Here is a 23,065-nt window from a genome sequence, read left to right as displayed (position 1 = left end):
TAGATGGACTATTGGTCTGACCCAATAAGGCTATTCTTATGTTCTTATGTTTGGGTGCCCAAAAAATGAGCACTAAGGCCCAGATTCTATAAACAGCGTTGGAAGTTGGATGCCTAGATTGGCACACCTAGCCAATCCAGGTGCCTAACTTCATTCTTAATTGGCTTAATCAGTGCTGATATTTGAAAGCACCATTTAAAAAAAAATTAATTTGCTGGTAGGTGTCTAACTCGATAGGCATCTACCACTTCAAAGTAGGCGTCTACACCAAGAGGCCTACCTGCAAATAGGCAAGATTAGGGGTGGCTTCGGGACAGATTTAGCGCTGAGTTTGGGCATGGATTGACCTCAGCACTGGTAGGCACCTACCTTAGATGCACTCATTTAGGCCAAGAAAACCCTGGCCTAAATGGCAGCACACCTAAGGATTCAATGCCTATTGGCAGCTACAAACACTAGGTGCGATTTTATAAATATTGCCAGGCAGACGAATAACAACTGCGCCAAATGGCACCTACTGTAGGAATTAGAAGTCATTTATATAATCAGGGCCTAAGCGCTATTCTAGTATAGCGTGAATCTTACGCCTTACTGTGGGCGCAGCATTTACGCCCAGTGGCGTAGAAAGGGGGCTGGGGGGGTGGTCCGTCCTGTACACCATCTTTTTGGGGGCGCCAGCACCCGGTCCTCCTCTTTGCCCCCCTCCCCCTCCTTCCCCGCCCCCACTACCGCATGCACGCGCCACTTCCCTTCCCCCATACCTCTTTAATGTTCGTGGCGTGAGCAGCAACCCCAATCTGCTGCTTGTGCCAATGTCGGCTCTTTCTCTGATGTCACTTCCTGGACCTGTGCTTAGGAAGGGACATCGGAGGAAGAGCCAACGCTGGCGCGTCGGGAACGTTAAAGAGGGCCGGAGGAAGGGAAGGGGTGTGCGCGTGGTGGCGAGGAAGGCGCGGATGGGGGGCAGGGAAGAGGGCGGGGGAGGGGTGTCACTGCCCCGGGCATCTCTCACCCTCGCTACGCCACAGCTTATGCCTGCTGGATCCGGATGTAAATGCTGGTGTACAACTAACGGCAGTCGAGCCCGTAAATGACCCCATTTGATAACATTAAGCCCTAATTTCTGAGAGTGCCTCTGACACACCCATGCCCCTCCTGTGGCCAAACCCCCTTTTGATTTACGCACTATCAAATTTAAGGACGTATTTTATAGAGTAGCACGCAGGGCGTAGCCATGTGTGAACCCAAATGAGTGCCAATTCACACCATTATCGATTGTTAACTATTACTTTACTAAGGGCTCCTTTTATCAAGGTGCGTTACGGGGGTTAGCGCGTCGAACATTTCATCACGCGCTAACCCCCGCGGCAAGCCAAAATACTAACGCCTCGTCAATGGAGGCATTAGCGACTAGCGCGGCAGGCGGTTGAACACGCGGTATTCCGCGCGTTAAACCCCTACCACGCCTTGATAAAAGGACCCCCAAGGCACGCTAACCGATTTAGCGCGCGCTAAATGCTAACGCGCCCATTATATTCTATGGGTGCGTTATCATTTAGCACGCTTTAGTAAAAGGACCCCTTAGTTTTGTAAACCGCTTAATACTCTTGTACAAGCGGTATGTCAAATGCAATAAATGCAAAGGCAAAAGAAAAATCCGTAAGCTAATAAACAGCTGCTAGTTCCTACCCCAAATACTTAGGGCTCCTTTTACTAAGGTGCGCTAGCGTTTTTAGCGCACGCACAAGATTAGTACGCGCTATAGCGCGCGCTAGCTGAAAAATTACCGCCTGCTTAAAAGGAGGCGGTAGCGCTAAGCGTGCGCTAAAACCGCTAGCGCACCTTTGTAAAAGGAGCCCTTAGCTTAATGAAAAATGCATGTCTGAAAATTTTTTTGTAAAGGAAAAGAGGATCTCAGACGTCCATACCGCCGACTATTTTGATGTCAGTTGGTAATATTAGGATGGTGGTATCTTTCATTGATCCTAAAAAAAATCAAAACCCTTTATTTTTCTTTATTTCGTTCTTTTATCAAACTTGTATGCAAATTTACTTAAAATGTATGCAAAATACTTTTTAAAAAATATATATTTATTATTTTCAAATATACACTTCAAATACATGCGATACAATATTAACAATAAACACACATTATTGCAACTTAATAAGGACTCTCCCCCTCTTTTACTAAGGTGCGCTATGCTTTTTAGCGCGCGATAAATATCCGCGCGCTAATCACGCGCTAAACGCTAACACGCGCTTATTATCCTATGGACGTGTTAGCGGTTAGCGCACACGTTGATTTAGCGCATGCTAAAAAGCATGGCGCACCTTAGTAAAAAGGGGGGTATGTCTATTATAAAAAATAACCTAAAATAAAATAAATTTCTCATAAGCTGCAAATATCCATTTCAGATGTGAGGGAGTTAGGAGAGACTCTCGTTTGAATGTGAATTTTTACAAAAACCATCCAGGAGGCCCTTAACGTCTTAACTGAGGGGTCCTTTTACAAAGGCGCGCTAAGCGTTTTAGCGCATGCTAAATATTAGCATGTGCTAACCGCTAACACGTGCATGTTAGTCTATGGATGTGTTAGCGTTCAGCGCGCTCGTAGATTTAGCGCGCGCTAAAAATGCTTAGTGCGCTTTTGTAAAAGAGGGGGTGAATCTTCCAAACGTTTTTGAAAAAACTTTTTGCTGTGGTAAGCTTGCGGAAGTACGTTTCGTAGCTTAGTACAAGGACCTCCAAGTTCTTGCTTTTTAATCTGCATTACAAAAAAAATAATTTTCTAAAAAAAAAATGGCGATGTGCGTTCTATTGAAGAAATATGTATTTTTGTGATGTATTTTGCTTTGATTGTGAAGGGAATGGGCATGCATTTACTATGACTGACTGATGATCTGTTAATAACTAAAACTGATATTTGATCTTTTTTTCAGTGTTTGTTATTTTTGAATTTATATTATATGAATTATGGGCTCCTTTTACTAAGGTGCGCTAGAGTTTTTGGCGCGCGCTAGCTGAAAAATTACCGCTAAGCGTGTGCAAAAACCACTAGCGCACCTTTGTAAAAGGAGCCCTATATCTTCATATCATACTAGTCTTATAGCCCGTTACATTAACGGGTTCTAGAATATATGTGTGTGTGTCTCTTTTTATTTCTTTCTCTCTCTCTCTCCTTAGCCGCATACTTTGGTGTATATTATATGTGTATATTATATGTATTTATATATATATGTATATATATGGTGTATATTATATATTACATATTATATATAATATATAATATTATATATTAATATATAATATATATTATATATATTAATATATAATATATATATTATATATAATATATATTACATATTATATATACATATTATATATTACATATTATATATGTATATATATGGTATATATTATATGTGTATATTAGCGTACTTTGTGTGCAAATGGATTGGGCTTTCAATTCTGTGATATAGTTTCAGTTTAAAAAAAAAGAAAATTAACTGCATAATGAATCACTCATATCAATGAAGCATCTGAATCTCTCTCCTATTGGCTCTGTTATTTTTCTATTCGCTTCATTGATGATGATAGGTCAAAGCTTAATTGGTGCTGTGAATTATGTTGTCTAATTTTAATTCGTTATCTCCCATCTTGATTGCATCGACAGGGTCAAAGTTACTTTGTTCGAGTGTCTGCATGCAACATGAAAGGCTGGGGTCCTCCGGAGGCTGCGTCACCTGCATCTGCCACTCCTTCTAGTAGGCTCAGTGATTCATTTTTCACAGGTTCTCTTATGCATTGTTTGCATTTTAGCATTATATGGAAAATCTACACCTCCTCATTTAAACCCTTTATTTGGCATTGTTGCTCAGAAGCAACATGTGTCTTCTATGGCTCTTATGAGAGATCTGCATTAGAGAATGACACGGTGACAAAATTCATCACCGTTCCCGTCCTCGCGGATAACTGCGAGAAATAATCCCATGTCATTTTCTAGTGTCTATTTCAACCTCAGTCCTTCTACACCGGCATTCTTCAAAGCAAAGCTTGTGGCCATTCATACTCTGATTCTTCCCTCTCTCTTTAAAGAATGACATGAAGATGGTTTCCCGTGGTTATCTACAGGGACAGGAACGGTGATGAATTTTGTCACCGTGTCATTCTCTAGTGCATTTCCAAATGCTTGTTACTTGGTACTGTTGCTCTCGTTCAACATTAACCCCTTCTTTTACAAAGGTGCGCTAAGCTTTTTAGTGCACGCTAAACACTAACGCGTGCATGTTATCCTATGGACGCATTAGCGGTTAGCGCACGCGTTGATTTAGCGTGCGCTAAATCCCCGCTAAAACGCTTAGCACGCCTTTGTAAAAGAGGGCCTACGTTACGTAAAGCAGCCGTTTCACCCTCTGCCAATTAATGAGTTAAATGACATTCATTTATAACTCTCCAAAGTCTTCAGGGTCAAAAAGCCTCTGTTTTGTTCTAACGCAGTGTCCCGCAAACTTTTTGACGCCGTGGCACATTAAACTGAGTGCCGTGACTGGAGGGCACCTGGAAGTGCACGGACGTCTACATGAAGATATCACGTACATGCGTGATGTCATCACGTTGATGTCTGCGCATGGGCGGAGGCCCTCCAGCTGCGGCCCTGAGTAGGGGTTACTGATGGAGGAGAGGTGCGGGGAGAGGTGTGAGAGGCACATCCTTTAAGCAGTCAGTCGGCGCCAGCGACTCTCCTCCTCGCCAGCATCTCGCGGCACACCTGGAATCCGCCACGGCACACCCTGTTCTAATGCATGTTGCCAAAATTAAAGTACTGATTCCAGACACAAGGGCCCGGATTCTATAAACAGTGCCGTATGTTAGGTGATGCTAGGCGTCCTGCCACCACTTAACTTAATTGTTTTAATTGGTTTTAATTGTTGCAGTAAGTTTTCAAGTTTATTTTAATTTGATGAATCGCTTATTTAGATTTACTAAGCGAGATACAACATTAATAAAAAATAAACATATATTTAGACCAGTGGTCTCAAACTCGCGGCCCGGGGGCCACATGCGGCCCCCAAGGTACTATTTTGAGGCCCTCGATATGTTTATTGTAATCACAAAAGTAAAATAAAAGTTTCTTGATTATATGTCTCTTTAGCTATAAATGACAATATTATTATTAAGACTTAGCCAAAAGGAAAGATTTATAAACTATAAAGAGTTTTACCTCATGCAAAATTGTTATTTCTTTATTAAGACATTAACTATTTTTTTTTGCGGCCCTCCATGTAACTACAAATTCAAAATGTGGCCCTGCAAAGGGTTTGAGTTTGAGACCACTGATTTAGACATACCATTTAAAATTTAAAATTGATGGGTTAGACCAACAGACTTACAGACTAATCAATACACAAGGTAAGAAAGGACAGAACTACAATTCAATGCTTTAAAGTAGAGAATGACACGGTGACAAAATTCATCACCGTCCCCGTCCCCGCGGATAACCGCGGGAAACCATCTTCATGTCATTCTTTAAGGAAAGAGGGAAGAATCAGAGTATGAATGGCCACAACCACTGACCCGCAAGCTTTGCTTTGAAGAATGCTGGTGTAGAAGGACAGAGGATGAAATAGACTCTAGAAAATGACATGGGTTTATTTCTCGCAGTTATCCGCGGGGACGGGAACGGTGATGAATTTTGTCACCGTGTCATTCTCTACTTTAAAGTACAGAGGAGAACCATAGATGGAAAGAACATTAGAGAGGGAAAAGTGGAAACCTGGAAGAAAACTAATATAAAATTTGAGCATAATTTAAAGATTATAAGCATCTTTAAAAAGGAAACTCTTTAAGTTACTTTTAAAACGACTCAGATCATTTTCCTCTCTTACATGCTGAGGCAAAGTGTTCCAAAGTTGCAGAGCCATCACTGAAAACATATCAGATAACTTTCAAAGAGGGGACCACTATAAGCTTCTGATTAGTGGACCGGAGAGAACGCGAAGTGCTATAAGGGATAAGTAATTTATTAATGAATTGAGGTTCATTAGTGGAAAGGGTTTTAAATACTAAGAGTAAAATTTTAAAAGTAATATGATGGTTAATTGGGAGCCAGTGAGATTTAATCAGAAAAGGAGTGACATCATCATATTTTTTACCGTTATGAATGAGTTTAACGGCAGTATTCTGGATTATCTGAAAGCGCTTCCTTTCTTTTTGCGTGATATTTATGAATAAAGAGTTACAGTAATCTAGTTTTGCAATAATTAAAGAGTGAATTAATATATTTAGCGATTAATATATTAATATATTGAGATTAAGATGGCTGCCAAAGCTCTAAACTGAGCGTCACGCGCTGGTGAGCTCTTCACTTACTTTGGATTCCGCGTTGAATTTTCGGCAGAATGCCCAAGCGGAGGGGTCGGAGCACGGCTGGGGCCTCGCGGAGCTCCGTCGGACCCAGCTTGGGGAACATTGAGGAGCTGTTTCGCCGCATGCAGAGTTCCCTGCAGTCGGAGGCGTTCCCGCTAGAGACGCCCCGAACGGGCAGAACGGAGGCAATCTCTCAGGGACTTGAGACCACGCTAAGCCCCGACACAAGGGCTCCGCCCCCACGCCCTCAGGTTACCAGCTCCCCGCGAGAGGGGGAACTCTCCAAAGAGGGAGTATCTTCAGCCCTGGAGGCCGTTGTCAATCATGGAGGGAGCAGGGATCCAGACTCTCCACATTTTCAAGAGAGTCTGTTTGAAGAAACAGAGGAGTCGACAACAGAGGAGAGCGGACAGATCCAGGAGAGTGCTAAACAGGCAGTTTCACCAGTGGGAGAAGAGTCTACAACTTATTCCTTTCACCTTCAGAGACCCCAAGAGGTAACACTTGAAACTATCTGGGACCTGGTTGCTAATATTCCTAATTTGTTAAAACCTCAATTAAATCAAATAGAAAGGGAAATAAAACATCATGATAAAGAAATAAAAGAAGTAAAAAAGGAAACAACAGAGCTTAGAAAAGAGATTGTCAGCATTAACCAGGAATCAATTAAGACCAAACAAATTTATGAAACAATAATTAAGGACAATACCAATCTTAGAAGAAAGTTAGAATCTTTGGAAAATTTTTCCCGTGGAAATAACTTAAGATTGGTAAATTTTCCTAAGGTCTTGATGATTACACCTCGGGAGATGCTGAAAAGATACTTAATGGAAATTTTGAGTTTGTCTGAAAATATGATACCACCATTTACACAAGTTTATTATCTTCCTACTAATCAACGGAAACAACAGCAAGAGGTTGAACAGGAAAATTTGGATGTGTCTACTATATTGGAATCTTCAAATACTGAAAAGGCAGTCCCAGCAACCTTAATATTAACAGTGGCATTGGCCCCGGACAAAAATTGGCTACTGAAACTTTTCTTTAAAAATAAAATGAAAACCTTTTTAGGAATGCAGATACAAATGTATCCTGATCTTGCCAGAGAAAGCCAGAGGCGTCGTAAAGAATTTTTACTATTAAAGCCAGGGGTGTTGGCCCTTGGGGCAACCTTTTATTTACGTCACCCATGCAAATGCATAGTGTATTATTCTTCTCAGAAATTTGTCTTTTTTGATCCTTCACAGCTGGTGACCTTCCTGTCACTATCTCGCTTGGAAAAAGAAAAAGGACAATAAGATCTAGCCCTAGATGGGAAGTTATTAGGGAACTTTGAGCTCAACTTAGATTAATCTCAGTATTATTTGTTTTTCTTTTAATTTAAACTGTCCTTTGTACATCTTGATCTTCAAAGTGGACTTGAGTTAAAAATTTAAGTAACATAATGGAGTTTTCTTTTTGTTTTTCTTTGAAAATATGGATATGTATTATTTGTTTGTTTCTTTGATTTTTGGACTTTAACATGATGATTATGGCTATGTATCCTTAAACTTAAATTTTTGCCTTTCTGTACAAGTTATACTTGATAATTATTTACAAAATGATAAATAAATAATAATAAAAAAAATATATTAATATATTTATTAATATATTAATATATAATATTTATTCTCTATATTTATTCTCTATATATTATTATATATATTTATTATAAATTATATATATTATATATAATATATATTATATAATATAAATTATAATATATTATAATATAATATATATAGATATATATTATATATTATATATTATATATAATATATATAATAATAATATATATATAATATAATATATATTAATAATATTATATATATTAATATATATATAATATATATATTTATTAATATTTATTATATATTAATATAATATATTAATATATTTAGCTCCAGAAACAGAAATCGAGCGAATCATTCGTAGCCTATAAAAACAAGTAATTGATTGTGTTGTTAAAAATCAATTTTAAAAAAGTAGGCACCAAAATCACATCAAGGAAACAGTGGCATAGTAAGGGGGGGTGGGAAAGGGGTTGTCCCTCAGGCGCCGTCTTGGTGGGGGGCGACAGCACCCATCCTCCTCTCTGACTCCCACACCTTCTCAATTCCCCTGTGTGCCCATTCCCTTCCTCCGTACCTCTTTCATTGGCCCAGCACGAGCAGCGTGATGAACTTGCTGCCCGCATCGCAGTCGGCACTCTCTGATGTCAGCTCCGGGTCCAGGGCCTAGGAAGTGATGTCAGAGGGAGAGCCGACGCTCACGTGGGCAGCAAGTTCCTGATGCTGCTCGCGCCAGGAAAATGAAAGAGGAACGGGGGAAAGGGTGTGCGCCTGCGGCAGGGGGCAGTCAGGAAGGAGCAGGAGGATGGAGAGAAGGGTTGGGGAAGGACACCACCACCCTGGACGCCGTTCGCCCTCGCTACGCCACTGCATGGTGCCTGCCTAGTGGCACCCAGGTCAATGTAGGCATGGTTAGAGGCAGAGACGGCCTTAGGCACCGCTATCTGCAATTCTACATCGAACATAGGGGCCGCCAACCTTTAACCCCCTGGTCTACATTACCTGCGCCAAAGTTTTTCAGTAACTGCGATTCTGTTAACGGTGCCTACGCATGATTGACATGCATTCAGCACTGTTTTTAAAGGCGCCGGCCAATGTAGGTGCTGTTGACAGAATCCGGGCCAAAGAGGTTCGTACAGTCTCTCTCAGATAGTTGGTGGTATCGTCAAATTTTGCAACCTATACAAATGAACTGGGCAATTTAATTTTACATAAGAATTGCCGTTGTTGGGTCGGCCAGTGGTCCATCATGCCAAGCAGTCCACTCCCGCGGAGGCCCCTAGGTCAAAGACCAGCGCCCTAACTGAGACCAGCCTCACCTGCGTACGCTCCAGTTTAGCAAGAACTTGTCCAACTTTGTCTTGAATCCCTGGAGGGTGTTTTCCCCTATAACAGCCTCCGGAAGAACGTTCCAGTTTTCCACCACTCTCTGGGTGAAGAAGAACTTCCTTACGTTTGTATGGAATCGAACCCCTTTTAACTTTAGAGAGTGCCCTCTCATTCTCTCCACCTTGGAGAGGGTGAACAACCTGTCTTTATCTACTAAGTCTATTCCCTTCAGTATCTTCAGTATCTCCTCTTTTCAAGGGAGAAGAGGCCCTATTTCTGTAATTTCTTGCTGTACGGCAACTCCTCCAGCCCCTTAACCATTTTAGAGGAGCAGGACTTGGGGTGTGATAGTATGTGATGATCTTACGGTGGCCAAACAGGTTGAAAAGGTGCATAAGGAGAAGTATGGCCAGTAGGAAAAGGAGATATTGATGCCCCTGTATAAGACTCTGGTGAGACCTCATTTAGAATATTGTGTGCAATTCTGGAGAGCACCTTAAAAGAAAAATATATAAAGGATGGTGTCGGTCCAGGGGAAGGCAACTAAAATGGTGCGTGGTCTTCATCATAAGGCATATGGGGACAGGCTTAAAGATCTCAATAGGTATACTTTGGAGGAAAAGCATGAAAGGGGAGATATGATCAAGATGTTTAAATACCTATGTGGAGTAAATGTGCACGAGTTAAGTCTCTTTCATTTGAAAGGGAGCTCAGGACTGAGAGTGCATAGGACGAAGTTAAGAGGTGATAGGCTCAGGAGTAATCTAAGGAAATACTTTTCTACAGAAAGGGTGGTAGACCCAGAAGAGGTGGTAGAGACAGAGACTGTCTGAATTCAAGAAAGCCTGGGTTAGGCATATGGGATCTTTTAGGCAGAGGAGGAGATAGTGAATGTTGCGGAGGGGGAAACTGGATGGGCCATTTGGCCTTTATCTGCCGTCATGTTTCTATGTTATTATGGCTCTACATGGTGTCAGGTCAAAAGCGCGCCGGGACAAAGGCGTGCCCAGACAATTGAGCGCAGCGTGCGCCGCCGCACCGCTCTAAATTACTGTTTTTAGCGCTCCGACGGGGGGGCATGGGGGGATAACCCCCCCCCCCCACTTTACTTAATAGACATCGCTCTGCATTGTGGGGGGTGGGGGCGGGTTGTACCCCTCCACATTTTACTGAAAACTTCACTTTTTCCCTGTTTTTAGGGAAAAAGTTCAGTTTACAGTAAAATGTGGAGGGTTACAACCCCCCAAACCCTCCATAACGCCGGCGCGATGTCTATTAAGTAAACTGGGGAAGGTTCCCCAACAAAACCCCCCGTCAGAGCCCCTAAAAACTGTAATTTAGAGCGGCGCGGCGGTGCGCGCGGCGCTCAATTGTCGGCACGCGCTTTTGTCTTTCGCGCCGTTGTCTATGAACCCTTGCAAACACTGGCCCCTTAGGGTGAATGCGCTGGGCCCCTTGAAAAACTAGCGTTCACGCTTCCTATTTTTTTCACACAGTATAATTTCTGAATCCATGCGGCACGTAAGAATGTTCTACTAGCTCTGTGTTTCCTGGATAGGAACAGGGCTTCTTTGTAGCATTAGATCTCTTTAGGGAAAGCAGGATCATGATTGCAGTGTCAGGCGAGGACAGAACCAGAATTGACCCCAAAATATAAAGCCAGTTTTCAGTATATGCCATCACTGGAATGATATCATTTGTCTTCTCAGCAACGCACATTTTGGAATAATATTGCATGGTGTAGCAGATTGCTAAGCTTTGTTTTCTCTTAAAACAATTAACCCATGCTCATAGTTAATGAAAGTGCTATGTTTACAGTTCATTTGGAAGATTTGTAGTTAACATAAGAACATAAGAAATGCCTCCGCTGGGTCAGACCTAAGGTCCATCGTGCCCAGCAGTCCGCTCACGCGGCGGCCCATCAGGTCCAGGACCTGTGCAGTAATCTTTTATCTATACCCCTCTATCCCCTTTTCCAGCAGGAAATTGTCCAATCCTTTCTTAAACCCCAGTACCGTTCGCTGCCCTATAACGTCCTCTGGAAGCGCATTCCAGGTGTCCACCACACGTTGGGTAAAGAAGAACTTCCTAGCATTTGTTTTGAATCTGTCCCCTTTCAACTTTTCCGAATGCCCTCTTGTTTTTTTATGTTCTGAAAGTTTGAAGAATCTGTCCCTCTCTACTCTCTCTATGCCCTTCATGATCTTGTAAGTCTCTATCATATCCCCTCTAAGTCTTCTCTTCTCCAGGGAAAAGAGACCCAGTTTCTCCAATCTCTCAGCGTATGAAAGATTTTCCATCCCCTTAATCAGTCTTGTCGCTCTCCTCTGAACTCTCTCGAGTAACACCATATCCTTCAGGTATGGTGACCAATACTGGACGCAGTACTCAAGATGCGGACGCACCATTGCCCGGTACAGCGGCAGGATAACTTCTTTCGTTCTTGTTGTAATACCCTTCTTGATTATCCCCAGCATTTTATTCGCTCTCTTAGCGGCCGCTGCGCACTGTGCCATCGGCTTCATTGTCATGTCCACCATTACCCCCAAGTCCCTTTCTTGGGTACTCTCATTCAATAACATCCCTCCCATCGTATAGCTGTGCCTCGGGTTTCTGATTCCCACATGCAATACTTTACATTTCTCAACATTGAACTTCATCTGCCATCTCTCTGCCCATTCTCCCAATTTGTCCAAGTCCCTTTGCAATTTTTCACAGTCTTCCTTTGTCCGAGCTTCACTAAATAGTTTGGTGTCGTCCGCAAATTTTATTATCTCACTCTTTGTTCCTGTTTCTAGATCATTTATGAATATATTAAATAGCAGCGGCCCGAGCACTGAGCCCTGCGGGACACCACTCGTGACCTTTCTCCAGTCTGAGTAGTGGCCCTTCACCCCTACCCTCTGTTTCCTACCCGCTAACCAGTTTCTGATCCATCTATGCACGGCTCCGTCCACCCCATGGTTCTTCAGTTTCCGGAGTAGACGTTCATGAGGCACCTTGTCAAAGGCTTTCTGGAAATCTAGGTATATGATGTCTATGGGGTCTCCTTTGTCCATCTGTTTGTTAATTCCCTCGAAGAAGTGCAATAAGTTGGTCAGACACGATCTCCCCCTGCAGAAACCATGTTGGCTGGTTATCAGAAGTTCGTGTTTTTCAAAATGCCAATTTCCGCGTTAACTCTAACACAGAAGGGGCGGAAACTGGGTGGAGATGGAGATACCGCCTTAGCGTTAACAAAGCACAAAATACAGTGTAGCTACATCACATTGGCCCAGATTCACTAACCTGCCCAGTTGGGGCCCGATCCAGGCAGGTCCGACGAATTCTGCACGTTAAATATGCAGATGGGGGCGATCGGAGGAACGCCCCCATCTGCCTGCCCGGACCGCTGGTGTGCGATTCCCACGCATGCGCAGACCATCTGCTTTCCCTGCAGATGGTCTGCGCATGCGTTTTGTGTCCAGTTTTGGGGGGGTTATGACTCCCCGTTGGTGACTCTACCCCCCAAACAAGTCGGTCACTGGATCGCATGGACCCGCCGCTCCGCGCTCCCCATGCTCTCACGAGCCTCGGCTCGCTTTGACATTTTTTAATTTTTTAAATTGAGCCCGTGGTTTTAACCCGCTTAAAGCTCATGGGTTAAAACCACAGGCTCGCAGTGCAGGGCAGAGCAGGGAGACATTCCAGAGTCACGGAGCAGAGCAGGGTGGCATTCGGTCACTTTTTAATGAAAAATAATGCATTTAATGAAAAATAATGCATTTAATAATAATGCATTTAAAAATAATGCATTTAACCACAGGCGAGAGACCTTCCCCTCCCCCCCACTTCAGACCAGAGCAGGGCGGTATTCGGGGTGAGCAGTCAGGAGACACGGGGCAGAGCAGGGCGGCATTCGGGGTGAGCAGGCAGGAGACACGGGGCAGAGCAGGGCGGCATTCGGGGTGAGCAGGCAGGAGACACGGGGCAGAGCAGGGCGGCATTCGGGGTGAGCAGGCAGGAGACACGGGGCAGAGCAGGCGGCATTCGGGGCGAGCAGTCAGGAGACACGGGGCAGAGCAGGGCGGCATTCGGGGTGAGCAGGCAGGAGACATGGGGCAGAGCAGGGCGGCATTCGGGGTGAGCAGGCAGGAGACACGGGGCAGAGCAGGCGGCATTCGGGGCGAGCAGTCAGGAGACACGGGGCAGAGCAGGGCGGCATTCGGGGTGAGCAGGCAGGAGAAATTGCAAAGCAGGGTTGGAAAGACGTTTTCGACTGGTCCCCAGCAGTCGCTTCTCCAGTTGATCGGCCAGCCCAGTCGGATGTGAAATTTTGTGTTGTGAATCGCGTCCCTGCCTACTTTGCATGCGTTTCACCTCATTTGCATGCACGGATCGGAGGATGGTCGGCAGAGAGGTAAGTGAATCGGGCCGGAGGGAAATTTGGTCGCTAAGGGGTCGCAAACCGATCGGTATACGATCGGTTTGCTTTGTGAATCTAGCCCATTGTCTGAAATGCTGTTAATACAATCTCACTGCTTGGGAAGGTACTGGAAGAGCCCCTGACTGTTAATACAGGGGCTTTGCAATAGCCATGAGGTAACTGCAAATCGGCCCCTTCAATGGCTGACATATCATAAAGATAAAGAGTTTCTTTTTAAGCATGACATAAGTTCACCGATACCCATACAATGTATCCATTCATAAATCCCAGGCTCTTTAAATTGATATCCCTCGTGATCAGACATTAATTAAAAAGGGGTGGCAGGCATGCTGACATATAATATTGCTTTTCTGGTGTCAAATTGCAGGCATTTTGTATATATATAAATGCACTATAATTTGTAGCGCTATGCTTATTTATAATCGGAGACGGGCAGACGGCTCATCCCCTCTAGAAGTAACCTGACCTGGCTGAAATACAATTGCAAATTCCTTCACTCAGCAGCAGGCTCTTCGAGAAAGTAGCATTGCTGGATGACTTGAAGTACGACGATACTGTTAAATGATTTAGTTATGTTATGAAAACAAATCACACTTTTTTTTTTCTTATTTACCGTAGTCATGACTCATTAAGTGTGGAGCCAATTTTTTTATTTTTTCAGTAAAAATAAATCAGCATTCTGAGCAAATTTAAAACAACTTGGCTCATGGTAGATGTTAAAGGTCCCACACACCCAGTCTTTTTTGCTCCTGTTTATGTGTTAGCAAGAGAACATGCCTCTCGCAAGGCGAATGTCTCCTGGAAGTTGACCAAAGGCAGTGCTTGTCGGCCTCTTTCTGCTGCTCTGCTCTGTTTCCTGCTTCAAAGACAGTGACTGCAGTAATTGGCTCTTGCCTCCTGGTCCTAGAGCTGTCGAATGGAATAGCGCTTTGACCTACAAATTAATTTCATCTTTACATTGCTATTACCTGGTTAAAAGTAACATTACAAAATTCAAAGTAAAGGTTCAAAGCCCGCCAAGGTCTTCTTAAAGAATGACATTGCCCTGTATTTTCCTAAATCTATGGTTTGCACCACTTTTGATATACATAAAGCTAACTGAACACTGAAAATATACATTTTGTGGCATACGAATGAAAGCAAAAGTATATATATTTGTATGGAGCTTTTTTACAAATCAGTGATGATGCAAGCGGCTTAGGGTACTTGTGTAGTTCCGGCTGCAATTGAGGTTTGTTTTTCTCTGTTTTTTGTAACTATTATTTCATATACAATTTATGTTATGTCAATATTTTTCTTTATGTGGTATGAATGAAACCCTTCTACTAAACATAATTTACAATGCGTTTTAAATTAGATATTCTTTTTGCACTAGAGAATGACACGGGGACAAATTTTGCCCCGTCCCGTCCCCGTGAGTTCTTTTCTTGTACCTGCTCCATTCCTGCAAACTCTGTCCTCATCTGCACAAGCCTCAAACATTTTAAAATCATAAGCGTTCGAGGCTTGTGCAGTTAAGGCAAAGAGCTTATAGGAATGGGGCAGGAACAGGGACAGTGACAAAACTCACGGGGATGGGACGGGGAAATTGAGTTCCTGCGGGGACGGGGAAAAATTTGTCCCCATGTCATTCTCTACACTGCACCACTCTAGAAATCATAGTGTAGTAAAAGTGAGCCAAGTAAAGGACAATCATGCCATTGTGACATCACTGATGAGGTTGGCTCTTATTGGTGAAATGAGGCATTATGATGTCACAATACCTGCTCTGGTTATCAGAGGCTGAAACTTTTCACACTATTTATTTATTCAATTTTCTATATGGTTCTCCGCTTTGCACATCATCTGTTGAGCATTTTATGTTTTATTTTTGTTATTGTTTTACACTTATTATGTTTTGTGGATATGCTGAAAAGCTGTCTGGCTTGGTGTGTCCCAAGGACGGGTTTGAGGTCTGAAAGAAGTGTGAGCAGGACACACTTAGGTGTGTGTACCATAGATCTATCATGTGCATTTAGGCCCAAGCACATACATAAGCTCTATAACTGACATAAGTGCTTGCATGCACATAGATCCCCTTATGCTATTCTTCCAGAAAGGAAAGTAGGAAAAAGTATAATGGATCAGGCCCTAGATCAGGGATTCTTAACCTTTTTTGTTTGGTTCCTGCATCTCTTTAACTAATCAATGAAACTCTTATTCGCCCTTCCTAAACTACGAAGAGGTGCTGGAAAGTTCTCAGCCGGACCAATTTCCTAAATTCTGAGTATTGTTTTGCCACTGTAGCTGAAAAGGGTGTTATTTTATTTAGCAGAGTGCCAATTTGCAGAATCATAATGCTATGTTTTGACATTGTTTCAGATCGTTGATTGAACCATGTCAATGAAAAGTGTGGCATTTTTAAGTGTGGAACTCTGAGCCGTCATGAAGTTCCTATTCCTGCAGAAGAAAACTCCAAGGGAAATCCATGAATGTACGATGCACACATTGAGTGACAAATGCCCGTCATACTCCACAGTGAAGAAGTGGTGTGCAAACTTTCAGCGTGGAGATTTCGAGACCGAAGATGCAGCAAGGTCTGGGATGTCTTAAATGGTGCCAACTCCTGGAATTGTTGACCATGTCCATGACCTGACTTTGGCAGATCGGCGAATGTTGGCCAAAGCAATTAATGAGACGCTACAATGGTTCAACAAGGAAATTTCGGACCTCATTAAAATAAAAAAAGAAGCATTTATCAACTACAAACATCTTGGGAAAAGGGAGGCAAAAGAAGACTATCTGGCCAGATCTAAGGCTGTCAAAAAGGCAGTCAGGGAAGCCAAACTTCAAACAGAGGAAGATCTAGCATGGAGAATTAAAAAAGGGGACAAATCCTTCTTTAGGTACATTAGCGACAGGAAGAGAAACAAAAATGGAATAGAACGCCTTAGGCAATCAGATGGAAACTACGCAGAATTTGATACTACCAAGGCAGAACTGCTAAACGAATACTTCTGCTCAGTATTCACCTGTGAAGCACCGGGAAATGGTCCACAACTACAAATAAGAGACAGCCAAAATGATCTGTTTCGCGATTACGAGTTTACACCTAGTAGCGTCTACCACGAACTTTCAAGACTCAAAGTTGACAAAGCCATGGGGCCAGACAATCTATACCCCAGGGTACTCAGAGAGCTGAGTGAAGTTCTGGCTGAACCACTATCCGTACTCTTCAATCTTTCCATGCGCACGGGAAAAGTACCCCTAGACTGGAAAACAGCTAACGTAATTCCACTCCACAAAAAGGGATGCAGAACAGAGACAGGAAATTACAGACCGGTGAGTCTTACATCCATAGTGTGCAAACTCATGGAAACACTGATCAAACAGGAACTTGACAAAATTCTAGACGAAGAAAGTTTACGTGATCCACATCAACACGGATTTACCAGGGGAAGGTCCTGCCAATCTAATCTGATTGACTTCTTTGATTGGGTGACCAATCATCTGGATGCCGGTGAGTCCCTTGACGTGATATATTTGGACTTCAGCAAAGCTTTTGATAGCGTCCCACACCGCAGGCTGTTGAACAAACTAAAATCAATGGGATTAGGGGATACATTCACTACATGGGTAAAGGATTGGCTAGATGGTAGGCTTCAAAGGGTGATGGTAAACGGTACCCCCTCCAAAATGTCAGCAGTGATGAGTGGAGTACCTCAGGGCTCCGTCTTAGGGCCGATTCTATTCAATTTATTCATAGGAGATTTGACCCAAGGACTTAGAGGAAAAGTATCACTGTTTGCCGACGATGCCAAACTATGCAACATAGTTGGCAAAAGCAGTGTGCCTGACTTTATGATGCAGGACCTAAGACAGCTCGAGCAGTGGTCATCAACTTGGCAGCTAGGCTTCAATGCTAAAAAATGTAAAATCTAGGCAAAAAAAAATCCACACAGAACTTACACACTAAATGGTGAAACCTTGTCCAGGACCACGATGGAACGTGATTTAGGAGTGATCATTAGCGACGATATGAAGGCTGCCAATCAGGTAGAGAAGGCTTCATCCAAGGCAAGACAAATGATGGGCTGTATCCGTAGGGGTTTTGTCAGCAGAAAACCTGAAGTAATAATGCCACTGTACAGATCCATGGTGAGACCTCATCTCGAGTATTGTGTTCAATTCTGGAGACCACACTACCGAAAAGATGTGTTGAGAATTGAGTCGGTTCAGCGAATGGCTACCAGGATGGTTTTGGGGCTCAGGGATCTCACGTATGAAGAAAGGTTAAAAAAACTGCGGATGTACTCATTGGAGGAGCGAAGACAGAGAGGAGACATGATTGAAACCTTTAAGTATATTACTGGGCGTATAGTGGTGAAAGATGATATCTTCAGTCTTACGGGGCCCTCGGTAACCAGAGGACACTCGCTGAAAATCAGGGGAGGGAAATTTCAGGGTGATGCTAGGAAGTACTTCTTCACCGAAAGGGTGGTCGATCATTGGAACGAGCTGCCTCAGCGGGTGATTGAGGCCAGCAGCGTGTTAGATTTCAAGAGGAAATGGGATATTCATGTGGGATCTCTAGGAGAGTAAGAATCAGGGAGTGGGTCATTGGTATGGGCAGACTCGATGGGCTATAGCCCTTTTCTGCCGTCAATTTCTATGTTTCTATGTTTCTATGTTTCTACAGATATCCAGGGAACATGTTGGGTGTATAATCCATGAGCAGTTGAGTATGCAGAAGCTGTCAGCCAATTGGGTGTCCAAATGTTTGAATGCTGATGAGAAACGACATCAAGGGACACTTCCAAGTTCATTTTGCAGCAACTGGTACCAACCTTTGGGTGTATAACATGTTGGGAGTACCAACTTTTGGGTGTATAACATGTTGGATGTACCAACTTTTGGGTGTATAACATGTTGGGTGTACCAACTTTTGGGTGTATAACATGGGTGTACCATCATGTTGGGTGTATAACATGTTGGGTGTACCAACATGTTGGGTGTATAATCCATGAGCAGTTGTGTATGCAGAAGCTGTCAGCCAATTGGATGTACAAATGTTTGAATGCTGATGAAAAACGACATCGAGGGACACTTCCAAGTTCATTTTGCAGCATACTAGTACCAACTTTTGGGTGTATAACATGTTGGGTGTACCAACTTTTGGGTGTATGACATGTTGGGTGTACCAACTTTTGGGTGTATAACATGTTGGGTGTACCAACATGTTGGGTGTACCAACATGTTGGGTGTATAATCCATGAGCAGTTGTGTATGCAGAAGCTGTCAGCCAATTGGGTTTACAAATGTTTGAATGCTGATGAGAAACGACATCGAGGGACACTTCCAAATTCATTTTGCAGCAAGCTGGTACCAACTTTTTGGAACGATTACTTACTGTTGATGAAACATGGTTACACCACTATGATCCTGAGAGAAAACAGCAGACCATGCAATGTTGACACTCAGGTTCTCCAAGGCCAAGGAAATTCAAGACCCAAAGGTCAGCAGGAAAGGTCATGACCACAGTGTTTTAGGATCGGGAAGGTGTTGTAATTAGACCAAACAGTTAAGGCATACTACTACTGTAACTTGCTGTGCTAATTAAAGGAGGCATTAAAAGAAAAAAGGAGAGGGAAGTTGCAGAAGGGTGTTTTCTTTTTCCAAGACAATGCACCTGCTCACAAGGCTGGCAAAATGATGGATGTTTTAACGCAGTTGGGGTTTCAGTGCATAGGTCATCCACCCTACTCACCAGATCTTGCTCCATCTATTTTATGTTTCCAAACCTTGAAAAAAGTTTAAAAGAGTGATAATTTTTGAATGATTTGGAGGTGATTGGAGCAGTGACCAGACATCAGAGTATTTTTTGGGAAGGGTTACAGAAACTTCAGATACAATGTGCCAAGTGTGGTCAACTTAGAGGTGAATACGTGGATTAACTTGTAAGTTTCATGGCTCCACGTCATTCCCTTCTTGGTTGGGCTAAGAACCTTTCAGCGGCCCCTCGTAATGTGATGTCATAATGCCTCATTCCCCCAATGCCTAAGAGCCAACCTCATCGGTGATGTCATAATGCCTTGGTTTCCCTACACTTGTGCCCATTTACTAGATGCGTTTGCCTCGTTGAAATGAAAAGTGTCAAGAAAAGTGTGGAATAACTTGTAAGTTTCATGGATCCATGTCGTTCTCTTCTTGGCTGGGCTGAGAACTTTTCAGTAGCTATCATGTTACTATAATTATAGTGATATAGAGTTATACCGCCAATAACTGTCCTAATAACTGCCTTCACGCTCTAGAAACATCACAGGCCTTATATACTGTGTCCAAACAAATAACTCTGGACAGTTTACAAAGTAATACAAACAATCAAACTGAAGGGTCTAGATTCCACCCAGCCCATTGTATACGCATGGGCTGCATGGCTCGTAATGCGCATTACTTCATTAATACGCATTAAATCCATTAGCTCACCTTAATAAGTGGAGCCCTAAGATAACGTTTACAAAAATAATAGAAAACCTAACCAGATTTTGCGCACGTTAATGAAATTATGTGCATTAAGGGCCAGATTAAATGGTGCCTATAGATTAGGCGCTGGTCAGTGTGGCGCTTAAGCGCAGTTCTATGAAAGATGCACTTTATAGAATCGCACTTAAATAAGCTTAGGCGTTAATAGGTGACCTAAAATTAAGCACACTCTATTTAGAGTCACACCAAAATTATAAAGAGGAAGAAACTACATATATAATCTAACTAGCAAAGCCTAAAATATCTAGAGGGTATAGCCAAAAAACAGGCTAAGCACATTAGCAATTACACTTCTCCTTCCCTATTCGCGGAGGTTAGGGGCAGAGCCGGCCCGCGAATAGGAAAAAATCTCGAATAACTTTTGGCTGGCTCTGATCCACTCCCTGAGGGAGGTGATCAGAGGTGGGGGGGGGGGGGCGATCGGAGCATGGACCTTATCTGGTGGTCTAGCGCTGACGCGGGGCAGGTGCGATCTTCCTACACTCCTGGCCCATGCAGAGCCATGCTGTGAGTTCCTGTGGTCTCACGAGATTACAACAGGAAGTTCCTGTTATAGTGTCTTGAGACCACGGGAACTCAGCAGCATGGCTCTGCACGGGGCAGGAGTATAGGAAGATCGCTCCTGACCCACGTCACTGTTAGACCACCAGGTAAGGTCCATGCTCCGATCGCCCCCCTCAGCCTCCGATCGCCCCCTCCCTTCCCCCCCCCCCGGCCGGGACAAGTTCCTGGAGGAAAAGTCCATAGTCTGTTATTGAGAAAGACTTGGGGGAAGCCACTGCTTGCCTTGGATCGGTAGCAAGGAATGTTGCTACTCTTTGGGATTCTAGAATCTTGTTACACTCTGGGATTCCGGAATCTTGCTATCCTTTGAGATTCTGAATGGAATGTTGTTACTCTCTGGGATTCTAGAATCTTGTTACTCTCTGGGATTCCGGAATCTTGCTATCCTTTGAGATTCTGAATGGAATGTTGTTACTCTCTGGGATTCTAGAATCTTGTTACTCTCTGGGATTCCGGAATCTTGCTATCCTTTGAGATTCTGAATGGAATGTTGTTACTCTCTGGGATTCTAGAGTCTTGTTACTCTCTCGGATTCCGGAATCTTGCTATTCTTTGAGATTCTGAATGGAATGTTGTTACTCTCTGGGATTCTAGAATCTTGTTACTCTCTGGGATTCCGGAATCTTGCTATTCTTTGAGATTCTAGAATCTTGTTACTCTCTGGGATTCCGGAATCTTGCTATTCTTTGGGATTCTAGAATCTTGTTACTCTCTGGGATTCCGGAATCTTGCTATTCTTTGGGATTCTAGAATCTTGTTACTCTCTGGGATTCCGGAATCTTGCTATTCTTTGAGATTCTAGAATCTTGTTACTCTCTGGGATTCCGGAATCTTGCTATTCTTTGAGATTCTGTATGGAATGTTGCTACTCCTTGGGTTTTGGCCAAGTACTAGTGACCTGGATTGGCCACCCTGAGAATGGGCTACTGGGCTTGATGGACTATTGGTCTGACCCAGTGAGGCTATTCTTATATTCTTATGTTTTTATGCCTACCTCAAAGTGGTAGGCAACAACCAAGTTAGGCATCTAACATCCAATTAAGTGTTATTTATGTCAATTAAGAGATGCTTCTTGTCAGTTATTAAGCCTATTAAACAATTAAATTAGGCACCTATATCGGCTAGATGCCACCAATGGAGGCACCTAACTTTAGGCACTATTTATAAAAGTGGAGGGGCATTTTCAATAGGACGTATAAGTCTGAGATTGGACTTTTTGGGCAGGACATCCACAAACTCAGGAGAAGAAATGTCCATTTTCAAAGAAAATGACCTAGGTATAAGTTTTGGTCCTTAGGACGTCTATAAGAACATAACATAAGAATTGCCGCTGCTGGGTCAGACCAGTGGTCCATCGTGCCTAGCAGTCCATTCACGCGGCGGCCCTCTGGTCAAAGACCAGTGTCCTAACTGAGTCTAGCCTTACCTGCGTACGTTCCGGTTAAGCAGGAACTTGTCCAACTTTGTCTTGAATCCCTGGAGGGTGTTTTCCCCTATAACAGACTCCGGAAGAGCGTTCCAGTTTTCTACCACTCTCTGGGTGAAGAAGAACTTCCTTATGTTCGTATGGAACCTATCCCCTTTCAACTTTAGAGAGTGCCCTCTCGTTCTCCCTACCTTGGAAAGGGTGAACAGTCTGTCTTTATCTGCTAAGAATAAATGGGATACCCAAGTGGGATCCCTACGAGGGTCAAGATAAGGAAATTGGGTCATTAGGGCATAGACAGGGGGTGGGTAAGCAGAGTGGGCAGACTTGATGGGCTGTAGCCCTTTTCTGCCGTCATCTTCTATGTTTCTATGTACCTTGAATGTTTCAATCATGTCCCCTCTCAATCTCATCTGTTCGAGGGAGAAGAGGCCCAATTTCTCTAATCTTTCGCTGTACGACAGCTCCTCCAGTCCCTTAACCATCTTAGTCACTCTTCTCTGGACCCTTTCAAGTATCTTTTTAAAAAATAAAAACATCCCCATGAAAAACACACAAAAGCAAGTTTTGTGGACATACCTAACGACCTTTCCTGATTGTGGCAGGGGAATCCCCATCAGCTGAGCCAGCAGGAATCTCCAAAACCAGCTCAGCTGATGGCGATTCCTCTGCCGCGATCAGCTGATGCAAGCCCTCAATGTGCTGCTTTTCCCCCTCCCCCCATCTCTGGGTGGTGGGAGGGGGTTGGTGACCACTGGGGGAGTAAGGGGGGATCATGTCTTAATCCCTCCAGTGGTCTTCTGGTCGCTTTGGGCAGCATTG

At 43.4% G+C, this 23,065-nt stretch overlaps 1 protein-coding gene across 1 annotated transcript in view; it reads left to right on the top strand.

Annotated features, from left to right (window-relative positions):
• ANKFN1 (ankyrin repeat and fibronectin type III domain containing 1) overlaps positions 1-23,065 on the top strand; it is a 178,829-nt gene that overhangs the window by 85,428 nt on the left and 70,336 nt on the right. Inside the window, exon 6 of the mRNA XM_033961956.1 lies at positions 3,674-3,764. Within this exon, the coding sequence (XP_033817847.1) occupies positions 3,674-3,764 (91 nt within the window). The remainder of the gene's footprint in view (positions 1-3,673; positions 3,765-23,065) is intronic.

This window comes from Geotrypetes seraphini, chromosome 10 (assembly GCF_902459505.1).
Source record: "Geotrypetes seraphini chromosome 10, aGeoSer1.1, whole genome shotgun sequence".
NCBI classification, from domain to species: domain Eukaryota; kingdom Metazoa; phylum Chordata; class Amphibia; order Gymnophiona; family Dermophiidae; genus Geotrypetes; species Geotrypetes seraphini.
The sequence above is the reverse complement of the archived record's forward strand: the minus strand, read 5'-3'. Positions and strand labels throughout refer to the sequence as shown.